Below are 24,262 nucleotides of genomic sequence, written 5' to 3'. Positions count from 1 at the left end.
GCCCTGTGTTTCACAGTGTGTATGATGTTGCTTGTATAAGTCCACTATATACCATATGACCGGATGTAAGGCCCTGACCGGGTATAAGGCCCTGACCGGGTATAAGGCCCTGAATGGGTACAAGGCCCTGTCCGGTCATATGGCCCTGACCGGGTATAAGACCCTGACTGGTTATATGGCCCTGACCAGGTATAAGGCCCTGACTGGTTATAAGGCCCTGAGCGGGTACAAGGCCCTGACTGGTTATAAGGCCCTGACTGGGTATAAGGCTCTGACCGGATATAAGGCCCTGACCGGGTATATGGTCCTGACCGGATATAAGACCCTTGAATAATCCCACACATCCTTGTTGGTATGATCCCAAGATGAAGCACAGCTACACTGGCTGGCAAAAGACATGATCTGTTTTAGAAGAAGAATACTTTAATGCCTTTTCAGGAATTTGTGTTACATCAGCAGAGCTACTGACACATTAGAGAGATACCAAACATATTTACATAAATTCTTTGATTTAGGTATCTTCACATTTGTTTAAGAGAGATATGGTACTTGGAATAAAGGATGTACGGGCTCTCTTAGTTTTCACAATTGGAACTTTGTAGCGGCGGCCTGAAGGAGGTTGTATTCCGAATTTAAGTAGTGAGTACGGTCAGATATGATTTTGACAGCTTGATTCGCGATTTGCCGCTCATATATTGATGATAAACATTCAAATCTGACTCCAGCGATTTTACTTGCAGTGTTAACAATTTTGTCTATTTTAGATTTGAGATGAAGTGAGAGAGACCCGTACCAACGATGGAAGGAAACTTAAAATACTCTGAATAAATGCTGCATAAAAAGATGACATCAGAGATGGGTTAACATTAAAAGATCTCAGTTTACACATGAGGTGAAGACGTTGTTGACACTGCTCATTTATAAGACTCAAGTACATTATTCTATTAAGGACAAACTTTATGGATGAACAACTTCTTTATTCAGGTGATGCAAGTTTTGATACAGATTCTTGTATCGTCAAGCAAGTATGATTCTTGTTTGACAATGATACAAGAATCTGTATTGAAACGTCGTATCACATGAATAGAGTAGTTCATCCATAAAGTTGGTCCTTTTCTTACTCTCCAACTTCTAAAAATGCCACTCAAAGAAGTTACCCTTTGCTACCTGCGAGGGTTGTTCGTGACTATAAGTTCACTGATATTTTAGGAGAGCTTCTTACAATATCTGATTCCCCGAATCTAATTTCACGGTGAACGAACAAGTGATACATTTATGAGCAGAAAGTTCATCATGTTGTAGCAAATGTCCATCAACAAGCGGACTGTGGGCATGTCTGACGGGTGTTGTTGTACAAAACAACCTTAGCGCTAAGACTACCGTAAGTCTATGTTAAGGTATGGGAGTTATGGTCACCTTAGCGCTAAGACTACCGTAAGTCTATGTTAAGGTATGGGAGTTATGGTCACCTTAGCGCTAAGACTACCGTAAGTCTATGTTAAGGTATGGGAGTTATGGTCACCTTAGCGCTAAGACTACCGTAAGTCTATGTTAAGGTATGGGAGTTATGGTCATCTTAAAAAGTAAGGGCTAAGATAGCTTTGTACAATGGCACACTGGTAGGACAGAACTATTTGTGGGGTAAGTTCATGATGTTTGTGGACTTGGCTGTCCAACTTTTATGAGATCCTTGATGTACAATTTGATTGTAGGCTTAAATATGGCTCTGAGGTAACAGCATGTCAAGAGTGCCCTACCCGCAGCATAGGGTCGAGAATGGTCTGGAATCTAACATGACTAGGCAACCAACAAAATACGACGTTACACTGGTCCTGGGGAAGGTCAATGAAAGCACCTTGGAAAGTTTGTCAGAATAGGGTATAACCAAAGCCAGTAAGGGACGTACACAGAGATTCCCGATCTAATATGCAATCTATTGCAGTCTATTTAGTATTTGACAGGAATATTGTCTCAGAAACGTGCATTCCAATTCAAGATTGCTGATCCATGCATGTTTAATATTCAAGATTTTACCCAGCGCGGTAAGACTAAACGGTCGCCATCATCTCGTACAAGCTGAAACACTACACGGGGGTGGTAATGTCACGTGATTTGCCTGAGTGTTTGTCACCGGTTGTCATAGTTTCAGTCTCAAGTCTTGGCGTGGTGTAGTTGGTATACATCATTCATCTGCTTCAACAGAGTCGAGCGTTCAGTCTCTAGTCTTGGCGTGGTGTAGCTGGTATACATCATTCATCTGCTTCAACAGAGTCGAGCGGTTGAAGGCATGAGTTAATATTGTTATTATACGCACGCTTCCTTTTTTTGATTAACAAATTGAATATCAATTTTGAAGACATATTAGCATGCTCCCAGTGACAACCGTCGAACTCCAAGTCGTAGCATGGCGATGAACTGTGTTGCTGTAAAGACTCATCAACGAGATACCATATTGTAGAATAGTGATTGAAATTGTTGCTATGGAGATTAAGTAGTGACAGATCACGGCAGCATAGTTATGAACCGTGTTGCCATGGAGATATAGTAGTGACAGATCACAGCGTAACATAGTTATGAACCGTGTTGCTATGGAGATAAAGCAGTGACAGATCACGGCGTAACATAGATATGAACCGTGTTGCCATGGAGATATAGTAGTGACAGATCACGGCGTAACATAGATATGAACCTGTTGCTATGGAGATGAAGCACTGAGAGATCATGACCTTGTTGCTATGGGGTGAGTGAGTGGGTATGGTTTTACGCTGCCTTTAGTAATATTCCAGCAATATCACTGCGGGGACACCAGAAATGGGCTTCTCACATTGTAGCCATGTGGGGAATCGAACCCGGTTCTTCGGCGTGACGAGCGAACGGTTTAACCACCAGACGACTCCATCGCTCCTTGTTGCCATGGAGATGAAGCTGCGAGAGAACATGAACACCTCGTATTCTACAGATTAAGGCCAGACACACAACACTTTACATATCACCTGTAACGTTGGTTCCTCACTATCTTTATCTGCTACACTATGTCCTGAGATACATATATCAGCTAATCCTCGAGGGTGTGGACAAATATCGGTGCTGTTATTAAAACTGACAAACGTTTTCCACCAACAGGTAAAGTACCTGTAAAACAGGTGGGACTGGCAAGCGATTGTCACAGACCGTTTGTTTGGGTGTTTGCTGTGTGTGACAGCTGACGATTCGTCAAGTGAACAGACACGCTACCCTAGACACTTGAAATACAGCTGTAGCAGGTATAGATATGGCAACATGGCTCCAGTATACATATGGCAACATGGCTCCAGTATACATATGGCAACATGGCTCCAGTACAGATATGGCAACATGGCTCCAGTACAGATATGGCAACATGGCTCCAGTATAGATATGGCAACATGGCTCCAGTGCAGATATGGCAACATGGCTCCAGTACAGATATGGCAACATGGCTCCACTGTAGATATGCCAACATGGCTCCAGTATAGATATGGCAAAATGGCTCCAGTACAGATATGGCAACATGGCTCCAGTGCAGATATGGCAACATGGCTCCAGTACAGATATGGCAACATGGCTCCAGTATAGATATGGCAACATGGCTCCAGTATAGATATGGCAACATGGCTCCAGTATACTTATGGCAACATGGCTCCAGTCTAGATATGGCAATATGGCTCAACTGTAGATATGGCAACAAGGCTCCAGTACAGATATGGCAACATGGCACAAGTATACATATGGCAACATGGCTCTAGTCTAGATATGGCAACATGGCTCCAGTATACATATGGCAACATGGCTCCAGTCTAGATATGGCAACATGGCTCCACTGTAGATATGGCAACATGGCTCCAGTATAGATATGGCAACATGGCTCCACTGTAGATATGGCAACATGGCTCCAGTATAGATATCTTGCCATATCTGTACTGGAGCCATGTTGCCATATCCAGTATACAGATGGTAACAGTAACAGTGTACACGATTTAAGACCTTCCTGAGATGTTTGGGAGACTTATGACTGACCGTGATGGCCTTTATAGCTTCTAGCTGGCCGTGTACATTGGTCGTTAACTGTACCCCCCGTGGCGCTACATCAGCACTGTTGTCAGTTGTGTACAGGGAGGATTACACTGAACATGTTTACCAGGCCCATGTGCAGCGGCCAAGATAAACCTCCTACATCACAACACGTGTGTAAAGAGTGCACCGTCTGACAGCCTATTGTCTCCAGATCGATTCCCGTGGGGATCTCAGAGAATGGTTATGTGTGATCGGATATAAGAAATCGATGATTAAGGTATGAAGTTGCTAGTTGTGGGGATCCCGGATTATTTAGCGAGCCTTGTCACGACAGATAATGTGAGATCGATTCAGTGTCCATCACAAACTGGCCGACGCTTCACGCCTCCTGCATTCTAAACAACTCTCGACACCCGGTGTCTTCTCGGACAACTCAGCTCCGGAAGATAGGTCGGCTAGAACCTCGTGAGTATATAAAGCAGTATATGTGAATGTACCATTTTATTTATGTTAATCTACCTTAATGACAGGGACTGTATATCATATTGATTTCCTCCCCACTGACGTAAACACTAGGTGTAAACAACGGGTCAAGATAAGGGCTCTGTCTGCCATAATGTGAATACCTTTCTGGTCAGTGTGAAGTGTCGGGTAGGTTTCAGGAAATGGGGATGTGGGCAATTTGCAGGTTGGCGATTTTACACTTTTGTATCGTATAAATATCGTTGTCAGTTATGTTGGAATACAAAACGAATGCTTTTAAGTGTGTTTTGTTGTTTATGTGAACAATGTACCTACATAGCTAGACAGGTATGTCAATATACGGGTCGTGAGATTATCACTGCAACACAGATATGTATATCATTGTTTAGACCCGCCTATATCAACTCAGACGTGTATATATGAACAGAATGGTGGGCTGGGATATTTCATCTGGATTGTAACATGGCGGGTGGGCTAAACATTCAGGGTAGGTTGTGTTTTTGTCTCTATGTTTTCTTTTCATAAACAATTATGTAACCTGAACGAAATGGTGACTGGTGTGAAAAGAGAAGCATATTACGTGTGTCCAGTTCCGTTTAGTCTCTATGGTCTAGGCGAATGGTCACTTGTGTACAAATAGCCGGCATATAGACTCAACAGCGTACACTCACGACCCCGAGCGTAGTCAAATGAGCACATTCTATGCACATCATTGCTTATAGAATGGATGTGGTTTCATATGTCTATAGCGGGTCACGCATCGGATTATGAGGGAACAGTGATATTCATATGTCTATAGCGGGTCAAGCATCGGATTATGTGGGAACAGTGAAATTCATATACGTCATTTGTACTTTCATCGAGTTATTCGTTGCAACCCATACTTGTAGTGGGCGACTTACGGTATCGGATGGTATGGTTGACACAAGTCACGGTGTACCATTTGCTTAGATCGATGCTCATGATGTCAATCACAGGATAGTCTGAGCAATTATCGATAGACCGCCGTCACACAGGTATTGATTAATGCGGTAAACAAAACAAACAGTTCTACAAAACAAACAGTTGTACAAAACAAACAGTTGTACGAAACAAGCAGTTGTGCAAAACAAAAAGTTGTACAAAACAAGCAGTTGTACAAAACAAAAAGTTGTACAAAACAAACAGTTGTACAAAACAAGCAGTTGTACAAAACAAACAGTTGTACAAAACAAACAGTTGTACAAAACAAGCAGTTGTACAAAACAAACAGTTGTACAAAACAAGCAGTTGTACAAAACAAAAGTTGTACAAAACAAACAGTTGTACAAAACAAGCAGTTGTACAAAACAAAAAGTTGTACAAAACAAACAGTTGTACAAAACAAGCAGTTGTACAAAACAAGCAGTTGTACAAAACAAACAGTTGTACAAAAAAAGCAGTTGGCAAGCAGTTGTACAAAACAAGCAGTTGTCAAGCAGTTGTACAAAACAAGCAGTTGTACAAAGCAAACAGTTGTACAAAACAAGCAGTTGTACAAAACAAACAGTTGTACAAAACAAACAGCCTTGGAATTACATTAGGGCCTTTAAAACTAATGTTTACCCCCAAGCCAACTAAGATTGTTGTGGTCAGGTTTATATAGTCACCACATCCCGACCACGCAGGTCTTCCATCATGCCACTAGTTTGGTAAACACACAACTGTTAACAGACTCGATACAGGTGGAACACTGCCGACTGGCGCTGTACTGACATACGTACACTGTAACGCTAACAGTCACAGGTGACCACGGCGTGTGTCAGCAACTGCCAGGTAATTATACATTGTGTGTGCACGTGGGAGTACAATGGGGCGTTAGTTGGGGGGTCAAGGGGGTGTTACACACCAGGCGTGTAAGCTCATTAGAGGCGCGGGGATAGTTCACAGGCTGGGTGTGCAGGGATAAGTGTTGCAATCAGTCAACTGATTGTTGTGGTGACTACAATGTGTGATTGTTGTGAGAACCCTATTGTACAAAGGAACGACCGTTACATCTCGAAAAGGTAAGGAAAACAGTTGTATCAAAATCTATTTTTTAAAACCATAGAGGGCATTTAACAAGAACATTTACAGAGTTCAGATCTTTTACAGCCCGAACACCTGCCGTGGTGAAGTATACACGATCTGTTATTTCTACGTTAATATTGTAATGTACTTTGTTGATGTCACTGGTGATGATGACAACAGAGGAGGCGGTTAGTACGAGCCCGGTACACCCAACAAGGAGCCACAGACCAGCAGTCAAGGTGATATGTACGAGTGCCCTTCTTCCTGCTGTATATCACGGCAGTTGACACCGAGAACAGTACAATCTATTTTGATAAGTGATCCCAGGTATTCCGACATTTTATACACACAGCTTCTGTCCTTTGAGCCTAATCGTCCATAAGACCCACCAACAGACATGACTGAAATCATAACCAGCCTAAAAAATGGGAATTCGGATCAAAACTTCGGTGAATGAGAGAGTTGGACAATCGTTTAGATGGGACATCCACGTACGTGACAGGTTTGGTGCTAAAAGATCCAGGATCAGAAGGCTTCAGACATTTAACAAGCAGATTCTGTCTCCATTGATATCTTATAGGTTTATATATTTGTGGAACATCCTAAGTGTTGGGTGCAAATCGACTTCTGTTGTTCAAGCCAACCCTTAGGCTATACCGCCACCATTAGGTTTATTGATATTAAAACCCCTTGAAACGATCGTGCAGTGTATATTTGTAATGAATAAACCAGTACACGTATTTGTTCATGCAAATCAGTAGACCACACCTGTAGTTTATCTTAGGCGATGTTAGTCACATACCCAGTCTCAATGGCAGCTTATGACCCGTGTCCAGGCCTACAAAATAACCTTCTACCAAATCCAAGCACCTGCCGATAGTCCGCTCATGCATACCAGGGTAATGTTTTTTAGGGAATCTTGTCCAAATTTAGTATGAGCTGTACGTGAAGCGTCATGGAAAACCTGTACATTAGAACGTTTCTCTCGGTGTCCTGCACTTCGAATGTCCACGACATTAGCCGGGGCTGTGCACCACGACATCTCACGCAAGTCTATTGACTTTACATAAATCCTGCATTGTTCCTGTGTAGTGGACTGAGACAGGAGACTTCATGCTATGTATTGTATGTCTGGTGTTGGGCCCCGAGAGAGATGTCTTGATTAACACGGCGCTGACATGACTGCAGGGTCAATATCATCGATAAGGTATGACTAGCATGTGGGATATATGTTGTATCTCACCCCGTGTGGCAGGGACATAGGCTGTTGGTAAGTATACAGATATATACAGTTGTGAAATATTAGGTAGTTAATCGAAATATATTTTTTAATCGTTTATGTATTTATCCAGAAACATATTTTCACACTAAACCGTCAGCTCTGATTCAGCGTTGCTAGCTCGGCATTTCCGGTGTATACCTGCGTAGGTGTTTTACTATCTCTGTTTCTGTTACAAACCGACGTAGGCTGGCAACCACATGTCCTTAAAGAACCCACATACACGGTCGACATTTTAGGTTTGGTGAAGTCTACTCCCATGTACAGAGTTCCCGAATCTCCGGTGAATTCTACTCGTTTGAAGATATTTCCCAAACACCCAGTGGGTTCGGCTCGTTTACAGTTTCTTGAAATTGTTGTGTTAATGACGGTAATCACAAGCTTCACACAATTAACCGTGTTGCCATTTGAACCCCTGTCTTAGGCGCGTTAGCCCACCTGTCCCGAGTGTCTCTATATCCCCATCTCACCTGATGGTCTATATAGGCCCAACTCCACTGAAGGTTTGTATCCTGTATTTATTGGTTACAGTAATAAAACAACATTGTGAGCAGTAAGATATCAGGGTATAAGAAAGGAAACTAACCATTTTGATTTTGTTTGTTTTGCATAAACCGACATAAGCGTGTAACATTGTCAACATTTAAGTGAATGCTTTAACAGTTTCAGATACATCCACTGTTCATCACATGCCAAATACACCGACCGGTCAGAACACATCACCATGGATACAATAAACACTTGAACCGATTAGAGCAGACCAGCATAGACACCATGAGCACTCCCGTCGACATGAACACGAGACCTCTCTCAGCTGAAAGCAAGGAGTCTGAGATTGATATTGAGTTTCAAATCGACATTGGGGAGGACCCACTGCCGTCGGCAGCACAGGACCACGTCACAGACGAAGGTCTGCTTGAAGAGGAATCTTTCATGACCTTGACCCAAGAGGAACAATCAGCATGGGATGAAATGATCCAGACACTGAAACATGAACTCGAACAACGCGGTAAAGACTTTTCCCAGTGGTCTGACAAAATAACGCGGAGAAGAATGTATGCTTACGCGAGAATGAAAAAGCTGGAGAAGTATCACCAGGCGAGAGAAGGGTTTTACAGAAACATTGACGGTTTTATTGAAACATTCCACGGAGATGTACTGAGAAGTAGTGACGGGATGGAGAGTGCAGTGGTGACAAGAGATGCTCAGATTCAGTCAGGTGGTGGAGGTGACAGAGACAATGGAGTGAAGGACGGAGTGGACACCGTCCTCACGAAGGAACTCTCCACGCCAGTTATAAAACAAGAGCCACCAGTATCTGTCACATAATATGTGACAATGTAGACTTCAGCGCTGTCTAACCAGGACGTGCGTGTGTGATGTACAGCCACATAACTCGTCACCACCACCGTGTGGTCAGTGACCTGTCGAGGAATTCATTTTGATTAAATCCTTTGTATAATTAAACGACTTTCCTGTTCATATGAAGTGTAGGTCCCATATGGACTGGGTTACCTGTCCCAACTCCCAGCGTGGACATAAAGATGATATAAAATGGTAGTTTTTGTATCCTATATGTCTCCAGCGATGTTTTTCATTCTGTTATCAACTAAATTAATCCATGTCTACGTGTCCAAAGAATGGGCCAACAATACAAAATGTGAACATAGACCTATATTACTTCCAACATTCATAACTGAAAACCTTTGTGAACTAAACATACAGATCGTTGAATTGTTTGGCAATCAAAGCTAATGGCATACTGTTGTAACAACATGATCATCTTTAATATCCTGTCTATGATACGTGCTAAAATCGATGGAACGTTAACGTTGAAATGGCTGCTGTAAGATTTGCCTGTGCGAGTGACCACCCGTGGGGATTCTGGGTAATAGTACTCTTCCCAGCAGCACATGCTTGTTAGGAATGACTGAAAGGGTCAGACACCTCCCGACAGCAACCTTCACATGACGGACGGCATGTCATCGGATCCCAGTGTGTAGATCGATGCTCATGTTGGCTTGTAACGCCACAGTCATTAATATCCCAGCTATAGGATGGCGGTCTTAAAAAATCGACTCTGGATCAGGCAAGCATGTGATTAACATCATGAGCATCGGTCTACACAAGTGGGATACGATGGCATGTGTCCACTAACGCGCTTGACCAAGCGGTCCCGTTTACTGCCCTTAACCAACACGCATGGGTTGTTGACGTTCAATTCCAGCCCGGATCTCCATGGTTCGATACTCATGACTTCAATGACTAGATTGTCTGCTCCAGCCGTCACATAGCTGGAATATTGCTAAATGCGACCTTAAAGAACGAAGGAGCTGCTGGATCAATTCTCGAAGTCGTGTTCTTTTAACTTGCTGGTTTGTAACAGGAGCTAGAGAAACTTAAAGACCAAATAGTGACCATAGTTGACTTTAGGCGGATTTAGTGTAAGCCAGCGTGCGTGGACGTTGGAACACTCCACGTACAGGAGTCATATGGAATGGGTCAGATTCCAGTACTTGTAGGTGGGTAGGTCATCCATGTGTCTGGAAGGATTTGCTACCTGATGTCATACACGATAGATAGTTGGTGTTACAACCTCGTCAGCTTCGGTGAACGACCAGTGTGATAAATATTTTATTTTAGGTTGATATATATATATATATATATATATACACACACACACACACACACATATATATATATATACATTTTATATAATAGTTTGACAGGAAAATGTTCGGCTAGATTGATTCTACAAACACGGAATTTCAAATGTCCGACTGATTGCCTTGCTCCGGCCATTATACCCAGTATGGTAGACACGAAGCGATTCTTTCTGAAACTGTAGCAGTCATGGCCTTTAACACCACCAGTCAGGGCCTTCAACACCACCAGTCAGGGCCTTCAACACCACCAGTCAGGGCCTTCAACACCAGCTTATATACAGCTCATGATACCTTTCTTTATCACTCACCCGTTGAACATATCACTGTTTGATAAATCTACAATGTTATTACACATTGTGTAATAACACCGCGTGCTGCAGGAACTATTTGCACTCGGTCACATGACCAAAGTAATGTGATCAAAACAAGATGTCGGCTGTCATTCCCACCGCATCTCGAAGTCACAATAGTTCAGATGTTTTATTTAAAACACCTTTTACATAGCTACATCTGCGGACATATTTTCACAAAATAAAAAATCAAAATAAATAGTCTAATGTTGACAATCATAAATGAAATGTATTCATACGCATGACCCCTGTTATGACGGCGTAATGCACGCGTTCTGTCAGTTGAATTCTGGGTTATCATTTTGCTAATGTTGGGTGAGTAATAAATAAAATATTGATTACTAATAATGTACATCACTGTACACATACCTCACATCAAAGACCATATAATAGGTCTCTGCTCACATATACAACAGTGTGCCAGGGAATAAACGTTATAAGATCCATTTCCAGAGGAGCATCTACACCGAAACGTCGCATCTGTTGCAATAAAAAAGTTGTCTATCTATAACAAGTGTTCCTCTTCATCATCCCAGCTTCTAAATGTCACTTACAGAAAACACCTCACTACACCTCACACATTTGTAACACCATGGTCTGCGTCGGTGAAAGAACACAGCATTTCGCTGATGGATGGGTCCACAGTATCTTCTGAAGAGTATTGTAGAAATTTTATTGAAAAAGACTGCATGTTCCTGAATTTTGAAATTTGCAAACGAGAAAATTTATACTTTGAAATTCTCAGACAACCCCCATTGCAGTTTATCCCAATGAAACTCGTCATATAACATATCCACCATATGTAAACATCAGAACATGAATGTTTGGTTCAAAGAACTAGGTATACTCTGCATGTGAGTCTGGTGTGTTACCCCAGGAAGACATCTGACCACACCAAGATCAGTACTGTTAGCTTATGGTTTTACTTCAGTCTGAATACATGTTCATTCTATGCATTGGAGGTAAAAGCTCCATGCAAAATCCTTAGAAACATATATGCTTCACTTTAAAACAATCTCTTTCATCAAAGGTACAAGACAGTTTGCCAAGAATGAACACGGAAGTGTTACAACAGAGTAAAGAGGGACGTGGCCACACACGATCACACAACCAGTAGCAACCCGGAACAAGCTGGGTGACATTTTGTTTTGGAGATAATGCGCGTTTCATCATATAATTTACTTATGGTTTTGGCTATGCATGGGTCAGTCAGGATATTGGTAATGTCAAGTATTTTATGTTTCTTTTTTTGGCAAAGACTGACCGATAATTTAAAGCAATCCTGGTATTCTTCCATTGAAAAAATTCACATAAAACTGTTTATTATTGTCAGTATAAGACTCTGTTAGATGTAGAAAAATACTTAAATTGAAATATTTATTTAAATTTGAGATCTGCCCTTTCAAAATTTAGATGCGGAAACTTTAATCTAGCAATAGAGACTGGGAGATATGAAAACATTGCTTCAAATGAAAGATTTTGTTTATTTTGTAAATCCGAAGGTATTAATGTTGTTGAAGATGAGTGGCATATTTTGTATATTTGTGAATGTTTCTCTGACATTCGAGGGAAATATATTGGGAAATATTTAAGTAAGCCGCCGACGATAAACAACTTAATCCATATTATGCAATCTGCAAATGTCGATATGATTAAGAATGTTTCTTTATTCTTATATAATGTACAAATTAGAAGGAAGAGCAGAACATTTTTATAAATCATTGTGTACCATTCATGTGATGTGTGATCACGCATTTGACTGTATTATGGGCCAGTGGCCTTTTACTGAATAAAACTGTCTGTCTGTCTGTCTGTCTAAAACAATATGGTAATAGGTGTGGTATAGACTACAACCACATGGGGTAAGTGATACACTAAAACAACATGGTAATAGATGGGGTATAGAATACAACCACGGGGTATGGTATTCTTCCATTGAAAATTCACATAAAACTGTTTATTATTGTCAGTATAAGACTCTGTTAGATGTAGAAAAATACTTAAATTGAAATATTTATTTAAATTTGAGATCTGCCCTTTCAAAATTTAGATGCGGAAACTTTAATCTAGCAATAGAGACTGGGAGATATAAAAATATTGCTTCAAATGAAAGATTTTGTTTATTTTGTAAATCCGAAGGTATTAATGTTGTTGAAGATGAGTGGCATATTTTGTATATTTGTGAATGTTTCTCTGACATTCGAGGGAAATATATTGGGAAATATTTAAGTAAGCCGCCGACGATAAACAACTTAATCCATATTATGCAATCTGCAAATGTCGATATGATTAAGAATGTTTCTTTATTCTTATATAATGTACAAATTAGAAGGAAGAGAGCAGAACATTTTTATAAATCATTGTGTACCATTCATGTGATGTGTGATCACGCATTTGACTGTATTATGGGCCAGTGGCCTTTTACTGAATAAAACTGTCTGTCTGTCTGTCTAAAAGTGTATATGTCATGTGTGTGTGTGTGTGTGTGTGTGTGTGTGTGTGTGTGTGTGTCAAAAGCTTTATTTTTGTTACCGAATAAAGACCGGACATCACAAGCACAGAAATTTCCAGCGGATTTCGGAAAACGTTCATCCAGACTGAAGCACAGGACCCAAGCCGTTCTCCAGTGCACTGTCCGTATATCTCACATATCAGCCGGCAAAACTGAATACGATACACACTACCTTTTACCACTGGCTGTTATATGGACTGTTTGTATTCCATCATAACACATCTCTATGCTCTCTAGGCAAATAAGCAACGATCAATATGACATGCTATGAAATCTGTTCCCGGGTATACATGCATACATAAGTTAAACCAACTGCTTCCATCCCGTAATCCATAGCCTGAAGTAGTGGAACTGGTTCGGTTCAATACGACCCGTGGCAGACCAGGAGTGATGACTTCCTGTTGAAGCCCGCACGATCTGGCCAGCGTTAACTAACATGTCAATACAGAACCCGTACCGTCTCCCGGGTAGTCGTTCTTTCCGGGTGTACATCGTTAGTCAGGTTTTAAAGAAGCAGATGCCAAAACACAGGGATACGTAAAAACCCTGCAGAGAATCACACACTATACAACATATAGAGAATTTCTTATTTGAAAATACAACAATATTGCAGAGAGAGACAGACAGACAAATAACGGTATGTCACCCAGGTTAGGATAGGGAAGTTCAGGTCAGAATGTCATTCTACGACCTGTGTGTTTTGTAGCTTCAGAGAAGCCATTTGTATAACTACCTCCGACTCTGCAATAATTAGTGAGGGTTCCGCCTGAAGGAGGTGGACTTGAGACAGCTGACGGGCGGCTGGTGAAATGTCAGTTGTAGTAAATAACAGAAAATAGCTGATTGAGTCATCTACAGTTAGTTAAGGACTTGAACTGGGGTTATTTTCATACAACGGTATATATGAAGACGGCCAAGCAGCTCGTCTGTGGAGTCTTTGAGTAGATCTAGAGTGTCTGTTTGTGGTTGTGTTACAGCCGCACGCTGGGCCGGTGTACTCACATGGCAGACACAGCAACGCATAAACCCTTAGCGGCAATGATGATTGAAGGAAACTCGAATTAATTGGTCTACGGGAAGATTGGTTTCGGACCAGGGATTAGATATTGGAGTTTTATGGTCGTTCTGCCTGCACCTGAAATTGTCGTGGTTGAAGGGGTGTTAAAAAGCTCACAATTAACTGTTCTCACTTAATAATCTCTCCGAATGCACGACAATTCTGTGAGAGCTGTAGACTCATATGTTATGTGAACCCGTTATGTTGGTACGCGTTAATTGCAATTTAAGTTTGACGTTATGTATAAAAGACATTTGCACTGCAATAACACCAGCATATATTTATCCGAAAGCAACCCAATAACTGCTGAATCTAATTTATATCGATGGGTCAGTCATGTGTTATTTCCAACAACTGTAAGCACAACCGAGCAGAGCAATCTGAAACGGGTACTTTCAGTGATAAACGTGAATTGGGCTTCCTATTTCTCTGTTGCTAAACCCGTGTATCCGTCCCCACAAAGCGAGTCTTCATCTAAATTATGTATTTGTTATTGCTCGACATATGATCAACTGCCTGAGGTTACACAGTCCGATGTCAAAAACCACGGAACTCAGGCAACGCCACCAGCATCAGCGCCAGTACCCGAACCAGCATCAGCGCCAGTACCCAAACCAGCATCAGCGCCAGTACCCGAACCAGCATCAGCGCCAGTACCCGCACCAACATCAGCGCCAGTACCCGAACCAGCATCAGCGCAGTACCCGCACCAACATCAGCGCCAGTACCCGCACCACCATTAGAACAAGAACCGTCTCCTGTACCTACACACCACGTCATGATCATTACCGGTCACACTTATATCCACGTGATACATGTCTCCTAGCAACGTGTCCTTCATACCTCTACGAGATACATGTCTCCTAGCAACGTGTCCTTCATACAGTCACGTGATACAAGTCTCCCAGCAACGTGTCCTTCATACAGTCACGTGATACAAGTCTCCCAGCAACGTGTCCTTCATACATTCACCAGATACATGTCTCCTAGCAACGTGTCCTTCATACAGTCACGTGATACAAGTCTCCCAGCAACGTGTCCTTCATACATTCACCAGATACATGTCTCCTAGCAACGTGTCCTTCATACAGTCACGTGATACAAGTCTCCCAGCAACGTGTCCTTCATACATTCACCAGATACATGTCTCCTAGCAACGTGTCCTTCATACAGTCACGTGATACATGTCTCCCAGCAACGTGTCCTTCATACATGCTCGTGATACATATCGCCTAGCAACGTGTCCTTCATACATGCACGTGATACAAGTCTCCCAGCAACGTGTCCTTCATACATTCACCAGATACAAGTCTCCCAGCAACGTGTCCTTCATACATGCACGTGATACATGTCTCCCAGCAACGTGTCCTTCATACATGCACGTGATACATGTCTCCCAGCAACGTGTCCATCATACATCCACGTGATACATATCGCCTAGCAACGTGTCCTTCCTACATCTCTTTGATACCTGTCTCCTGGCAACAATTCGAATCTCTAAGCAAAGTGTCCTCTTCATTACCATGTGATAAGTGTAGCCTAGCAACGCATCCTCCCAAGAATCCCGTTAGTCTGGAAGTTTTCTGTTGTGACGTAATTACTGTCTGTTTTGCTGCTACACTAGCCAGGATCACAGTCGACGGAACCCGACTGACTCTGTTCTTTCAGCCTTGTGTTTTCAGGAGTGAGTCTGAAAGCCGCATCCGATGTAATCAAGAGATGTGGACACCATGTGTAAATAATGTATAGATCTTGTCTGAGCAGTGTCGACGACTAAACATGTGTGTTAGATGGAAGCTCGTCCATCAGCCGGTCTGTACTGGGCTCTCGGTAGAGGAGAACATACTGATAAAGTTCAACCCTTGTCTGTTGTGTTCTCACATATTCGGACTGATGTTTGATGGACGTGAAACTTTTGGCGATTGGTGGAAATATGCTATTGATAATATATGGTCGTTTTGGTCTAATTGCATGTGATCCATTTCACAATGACGTCACACACGTCATGACGTCAGACTGCTAATTAAAGTGTCATGTCGGACCCCCCAAACATCCGTGAAGCTGCCTCCCGATGAACGGAGGAATCAGTTGAGACATTGTGTGGTTGAGGAACAAATGACCCGGCTAGAACATTATGGTGTAACTGTGAAGCCGAAGACGGGTTACCTGTCAGCGTCAGTAAGGAAATACTTCACATTTACGTGGTAATTCACTGGAGCTTGTGCAAGTAATATTGGGAAAGTTTCAATCTGAATCTGTGCAAGTGAAATAAAACGATAAGAATAAATTTACACAGGAAACGCCAGTGAAAAACCGGCTCGATGTCATCTTGTGGATAATCACGTTTCATCTGAAGCAGGTGCCTCGGGCAGTATTTAAAGGGCAAATGTTATTATTCAGTTTGGAATCATTAGAAAATCTACCTTGTGAAGCAATTTCGCTAAAGAAGTGAGGCTGTTGTAATGACGTCTTTACATCAGATGATAATCTCATCTATTCTGTTTTTGCTATGTTTAGAGATGAAGAGATGAATGAATCCCCTTCCCCTGTTGCGCTAACGGCAAATTCATCCTTGTAAATCTAAAGACGAAGAAGTAAAGATGGCAGCAAAGTACATTGCAATGGCGCATGCTACGTCATAAACCCGCACAATGTTGTTAATGCAAACATGTTGGCATGGTGAATGATAAGGGGGAAGGCGAATCTTGTGAAACTGAAAGTACATATTTCATTAATAAAATCGTAGTTCAGGAAAACGTAGCATAAAATAACGAACACATATCAATATATGTACTTATTGCGATTTCTTACTCACAGGTTATTTTCATATCATAAGATAAAAAGTACTTGAGGTCAATATGTCACATAATCAGGTCGTCAGCTGGGGCTGGTAGACCGAGATATTGCTTCAATGGTAAACACTGTAATTAAGAAAAGCCTTACGTAATCTCACTGGCGAACCAATGACGCTGTGAATGTTTGAGTGCAGGTGATGACGTCATGTTTCACAATGAAGACGCCATTACCACTCAACAATGTCGAGAATACATAGACTTGCCCAAAACTGATTTGTCTGGACCTGATCATCCCCCTACAGCAAACATCCACAAGAATATAACACATATGTTGCTGTAGAACATACGTTTCACTATTGTCCATAACACAAACACATATGACGTAGACGCTTTGTAACGATGTAACGTGAAGCACGGGTACATTTTGAAATATTACTTACAAACGTCTAGTCATTTGTGCACCCCAGATTGGATCTCTAATATGGCAAACGTACCACGGTCAATTTAGCACATACTGACCACCATAGGTACAGTGATGGTGTACCACGGTCAATATACCACATACTGACCATCATAGGTACAGTGATGGTGTACCACGGTAAATATAGCACATACTGACCATCATAGGTACAGTGATGGTGTACCACGGTCAATATACCACATACTGACCAGCATAGGTACAGTGATGGTGTACCACGGTCAATATACCACATACTGACCACCATAGGTACAGTGATGGTGTACCACGGTCAATATAGCACATACTGACCAGCATAGGTACAGTGATGGTGTACCACGGTCAATATACCACATACTGACCACCATAGGTACAGTGATGGTGTACCACGGTCAATATACCACATACTGACCACCATAGGTACAGTGATGGTGTACCACGGTCAATATACCACATACTGACCACCATAGGTACAGTGATGGTGTACCACGGTCAATATACCACATACTGACCACCATAGGTACAGTGATGGTGTACCACGGTCAATATAGCACATACTGACCATCATAGGTACAGTGATGGTGTACCACGGTCAATATACCACATACTGACCACCATAGGTACAGTGATGGTGTAACACGGTAAATATACCACATACTGACCACCATAGGTACAGTGATGGTGTACCACGGTCAATATACCACATACTGACCAACATAGGTACAGTGATGGCAATAGTCGACTTGGACGTCTTAACACTAAAACTGACAGAGCTGTGTCATGTCTTACCGCAGTTCTGACCAGCACAGGTACAGTGATGGCAATAGTCGACTTGGACGTCTTAACGCTAAAACTGACAGAGCTGTGTCATGTCTTACCGCAGTTCTGACCAGCATAAGTACAGTGATGGCAATAGTCGACTTGGACGTCTTAACACTAAAACTGACAGAGCTGTGTCACGCCTTACCGCAGTTCTGACCAGCATAGGTACAGCGATGGTGTAACACGGTCAATATAGCACATACTGACCAACATAGGTACAGTGATGGTAATAGTCGACTTGGACGTCTTAGCACTACAACAGACAGAGCTGTGTCATGTCTTACCGCAGTTCTGACCAGCATAGGTACAGTGATGGTAATAGTCGACTTGGACGTCTTAACACTAAAACTGACAGAGCTGTGTGATGCCTTACCACAGTTCTGACCAACATAGGTACAGTGATGGCAATAGTCGACTTGGACGTCTTAACACTAAAACTGACAGAGCTGTGTGATGCCTTACCGCAGTTCTGACCAACATAGGTACAGTGATGGTAATAGTCGACTTGGACGTCTTAACACTAAAACTGACAGAGCTGTGTGATGCCTTACCGCAGTTCTGTCTGACCAGCACAGGTACAGTGATGGTAATAGTCGACTTGGACGTCTTAACACTAAAACTGACAGAGCTGTGTGATGCCTTACCGCAGTTCTGACCAACATAGGTACAGTGATGGTAATAGTCGACTTGGACGTCTTAACACTAAAACTGACAGAGCTGTGTGATGCCTTACCGCAGTTCTGTCTGACCAGCACAGGTACAGTGATGGTAATAGTCGACTTGGACGTCTTAACACTAAAACTGACAGAGCTGTGTGATGCCTTACCGCAGTTCTGACCAACATAGGTACAGTGATGGCAATAGTCGACTTGGACGTCTTAACACTAAAACTGACAGAGCTGTGTGATGCCTTACCACAGTTCTGACCAACATAGGTACAGTGATGGCAATAGTCGACTTGGACGTCTTAACACTAAAACTGACAGAGCTGTGTGATGCCTTACCGCAGTTCTGACCAGCATAGGTACAGTGATGGCAATAGTCGACTTGGACGTCTTAACACTAAAACTGACAGAGCTGTGTCACGCCTTACCGCAGTTCTGACCAGCATAGGTACAGCGATGGTGTAACACGGTCAATATAGCACATACTGACCAACATAGGTACAGTGATGGTAATAGTCGACTTGGACGTCTTAGCACTACAACAGACAGAGCTGTGTCATGTCTTACCGCAGTTCTGACCAGCACAGGTACAGTGATGGCAATAGTCGACTTGGACGTCTTAACACTAAAACTGACAGAGCTGTGTCACGCCTTACCGCAGTTCTGACCAGCATAGGTACAGCGATGGTGTAACACGGTCAATATAGCACATACTGACCAACATAGGTACAGTGATGGTAATAGTCGACTTGGACGTCTTAGCACTACAACAGACAGAGCTGTGTCATGTCTTACCGCAGTTCTGACCAGCATAGGTACAGTGATGGTGTAACACGGTCAATATACCACATACTGACCAACATAGGTACAGTGATGGCAATAGTCGACTTGGACGTCTTAACACTAAAACTGACAGAGCTGTGTGATGTCTTACCGCAGATCTGACCAACATAGGTACAGTGATGGTAATAGTCGACTTGGACGTCTTAACACTAAAACTGACAGAGCTGTGTGATGCCTTACCGCAGTTCTGACCAACATAGGTACAGTGATGGCAATAGTCGACTTGGACGTCTTAACACTAAAACTGACAGAGCTGTGTGATGCCTTACCACAGTTCTGACCAACATAGGTACAGTGATGGCAATAGTCGACTTGGACGTCTTAACACTAAAACTGACAGAGCTGTGTGATGCCTTACCGCAGTTCTGTCTGACCAGCACAGGTACAGTGATGGTAATAGTCGACTTGGACGTCTTAACACTAAAACTGACAGAGCTGTGTGATGCCTTACCGCAGTTCTGACCAACATAGGTACAGTGATGGTAATAGTCGACTTGGACGTCTTAGCACTACAACAGACAGAGCTGTGTCATGTCTTACCGCAGTTCTGACCAGCATAGGTACAGTGATGGTGTAACACGGTCAATATACCACATACTGACCATCATAGGTACAGTGATGGCAATAGTCGACTTGGACGTCTTAACACTAAAACTGACAGAGCTGTGTCATGTCTTACCGCAGTTCTGACCAGCACAGGTACAGTAATGGCAATAGTCGACTTGGACGTCTTAACGCTAAAACTGACAGAGCTGTGTGATGTCTTACCGCAGTTCTGACCAGCACAGGTACAGTGATGGTAATAGTCGACTTGGACGTCTTAACACTAAAACTGACAGAGCTGTGTCATGTCTTACCGCAGTTCTGACCAGCATAGGTACAGTGATGGCAATAGTCGACTTGGACGTCTTAACACTAAAACTGACAGAGCTGTGTCATGTCTTACCGCAGTTCTGACCAGCATAGGTACAGTGATGGCAATAGTCGACTTGGACGTCTTAACACTAAAACTGACAGAGCTGTGTGTGATGTCTTACCGCAGTTCTGACCAGCATAGGTACAGTGATGGCAATAGTCGACTTGGACGTCTTAACACTAAAACTGACAGAGCTGTGTGATGTCTTACCGCAGTTCTGACCAGCACAGGTACAGTGATGGCAATAGTCGACGGACGTCTTAACACTAAAACTGACAGAGCTGTGTGATGTCTTACCGCAGTTCTGACCAGCATAGGTACAGTGATGGCAATAGTCGGCTTGGACGTCTTAACACTAAAACTGACAGAGCTGTGTGATGCCTTACCGCAGTTCTGTCTGACCAGCACAGGTACAGTGATGGTAATAGTCGACTTGGACGTCTTAACACTAAAACTGACAGAGCTGTGTCATGTATTACCGCAGTTCTGACCAGCACAGGTACAGTGATGGTAATAGTCGACTTGGACGTCTTAACACTAAAACTGACAGAGCTGTGTCACGCCTTACCACAGTTCTGACCAGCACAGGTACAGTGATGGCAATAGTCGACTTGGACGTCTTAACACTAAAACTGACAGAGCTGTGTCACGCCTTACCGCAGTTCTGACCAGCACAGGTACAGTGATGGCAATAGTCGACTTGGACGTCTTAACACTAAAACTGACAGAGCTGTGTCACGCCTTACCGCAGTTCTGACCAGCATAGGTACAGCGATGGTGTCACACGGTCAATTAGGAGATAAACCTACTGTGTGGGAAAATCAGAGGTATATAACGAAATTATAATAGCTCTAAATTTCATTTAAAACCGAACGCGTAGCGTGAGGTTTTAAATGAACAATTTAGAGCTATTATAATTTCGTTATATACCTCTGATTTTCCAACACAATAGGTTTATCTCCATTCTACCATGACAATGTTATGAACAATTTCATGTGGAGCTCTTTCTTTGGTTACGAGTCAATACGTGAAGCGGCCTCGCATTCCAATCTCAAGTGGTATCGCCCGAAACGGGGTGTTTGGTGGCAAACCGTCAATGACTAACAAACTCCAGATTCAGTAATAACAAATCACGTTTTGTTTTTTCAATGCATCAATCACCAATCATTAACTGATAAGTTGGAAAACGTATATCAAATAAGTTTCAAAAGCTTGGTTCACATTTGAAAATTCCACCGTAGACCCTTTCCCCACCAGAATAGTGGCAGCAACCTCATGGCCTTGACCTTTTCTCGAAGTCATTGTTTACATTTGGAAAGATGCGACAGGAGAGCCACTGACAGTTTGAGCAAAGGTTAACCTGATTGTATGACTGAGATAGTCTTTGATATCTAATTACTGGTACTGGTACAAAATTTAAGAGTAGAGGCGCTTTGCTGTAACGAGAAGTCCGGGTTGTACCGAATTAGATGCTGTTGAATATTGCGCTGTCAACTTGACGATTTCACGCACCGCTACGTCTGCGTGCGACAGCTGTGGTGACTTACACACTCATGTGTGTACTTTGTGCTCAAATTCGATTCTACGGATATTATTTTCTACATTTTGGAAAGTGTTTTGTGACCTAGTGGCTTCAAAGTGTAGTGAATTCAAATTGAATCGGATTCGCTGGCATGTTCGCGAGTCTGTTGACAAAGAGCCAGATTTGTGGTGATATTTCCGAAAGGATGGACCAGGATATGAGGGTGTACCTCTGGCATAAACACGGTATGGTAATTAATTATACTTTAATAGACTACTTTAGATCAAGCAGTGTAACGGATAAGAGGGATCATGACTAAGCCAAATAACTTTTTCAACGATATTACACTGTTAGAAAAAATATATGTTGGGCTAAACAGAACGGTTTGCAGATTCAGTAATTGTGTTTTACTACCGCTGAATTTGAAACAGTACAAATTTCAAAATATCATTTTGTTTGAATTGATAACCCAACTGTTTATTTATGTGGACGGAAGGCATTAAAATTTCTTCGGCGTTCGATGTTAATACATCCTCCGTTACCGGATCAAGATCAGTGGCGATATCGTTGACGAAAGCTGATAATAAATTTAACACGGAAATTATGTAGCAGTCTATTGCTGGATCTATTCTGACGTAACATAGAATCAACGTAAACATATTTGTTTTGCTGAATTTTTATTCGGAAAGCAGACGATGTTTTGATCTTGTTCGACTGAATATTTGTTTCCATGCTTTCGAAGTACTTTTGTATGTATAAACACCTATTGCTGTGATTTACGCAAGTAGTGAGTCGAGCCCGTCATCGCTAAATCCATCTTTAAAGACATATGTGTAATTTCCGACAGTAAATCGCCGTAATTTATCGATGCATCGGTAGGTTGTTTGGTGTCCGCCATGTTAGATATCTAGTGGGCAGACAAAAATAGTGCATTACCGTAAACCATGTATGATTGCGCACGGAAAACAGAGACCTGTGTAACGTGATTATATACCTCTGAATGACTTTAATTAACCAATCACAATCCAGTGTTTACTGAAGTCATGGTAGAATATAGCACATACTGACCAGCATAGGTACAGTGATGGTAATAGTCGACTTGGACGTCTTAACACTAAAACTGACAGAGCTGTGTCATGTCTTACCGCAGTTCTGACCAGCATAGGTACAGTGATGGCAATAGTCGACTTGGACGTCTTAACACTAAAACTGACAGAGCTGTGTGATGTCTTACCGCAGTTCTGACCAGCATAGGTACAGTGATGGCAATAGTCGACTTGGACGTCTTAACACTAAAACTGACAGAGCTGTGTGATGTCTTACCGCAGTTCTGACCAGCACAGGTACAGTGATGGCAATAGTCGACTTGGACGTCTTAACACTAAAACTGACAGAGCTGTGTGATGTCTTACCGCAGTTCTGACCAGCATAGGTACAGTGATGGCAATAGTCGGCTTGGACGTCTTAACACTAAAACTGACAGAGCTGTGTGATGCCTTACCGCAGTTCTGTCTGACCAGCACAGGTACAGTGATGGTAATAGTCGACTTGGACGTCTTAACACTAAAACTGACAGAGCTGTGTGATGCCTTACCACAGTTCTGACCAGCATAGGTACAGTGATGGCAATAGTCGACTTGGACGTCTTAACACTAAAACTGACAGAGCTGTGTCATGTCATACCACAGTTCTGACCAACATAGGTACAGTGATGGCAATAGTCGACTTGGACGTCTTAACACTTAAACTGACAGAGCTGTGTGATGCCTTACCGCAGTTTTGACCAGCATAGGTACAGTGATGGCAATAGTCGACTTGGACGTCTTAACACTAAA

The 24,262-nt window shown here is 42.4% G+C and overlaps 1 protein-coding gene across 4 annotated transcripts; it reads left to right on the top strand.

The window, feature by feature from the left end:
• The first annotated feature begins 4,627 nt into the window (after nt 1–4,627).
• Nucleotides 4,628–9,289, top strand: LOC124267692. 4 transcript variants are annotated; one of them, XM_046702675.1, is made up of 2 exons: nt 4,628–4,683; nt 8,486–9,289. In XM_046702675.1, the coding sequence occupies exon 2, from the start codon at nt 8,597–8,599 to the stop codon at nt 9,149–9,151; it is 555 nt and encodes a 184-aa protein (XP_046558631.1). In that variant the 5' UTR covers nt 4,628–4,683; nt 8,486–8,596; the 3' UTR covers nt 9,152–9,289. The 4 variants fall into 4 exon arrangements, with proteins under 4 accessions (XP_046558631.1, XP_046558629.1, XP_046558628.1 ...); XM_046702673.1 differs by lacking the exon at nt 4,628–4,683 and adding an exon at nt 4,906–5,002; XM_046702672.1 differs by lacking the exon at nt 4,628–4,683 and adding an exon at nt 6,427–6,539.
• The last annotated feature ends 14,973 nt before the right edge of the window (nt 9,290–24,262 follow it).

The sequence above is a fragment of the Haliotis rubra genome, unplaced genomic scaffold (genome assembly GCF_003918875.1).
Source record: "Haliotis rubra isolate DU_JTF1 unplaced genomic scaffold, ASM391887v1 Scf133, whole genome shotgun sequence".
Taxonomy (NCBI): Eukaryota; Metazoa; Mollusca; class Gastropoda; order Lepetellida; family Haliotidae; genus Haliotis; species Haliotis rubra.
Note: the sequence above shows the minus strand (reverse complement) of the source record. Positions and strands in the feature narration are given on the sequence as shown.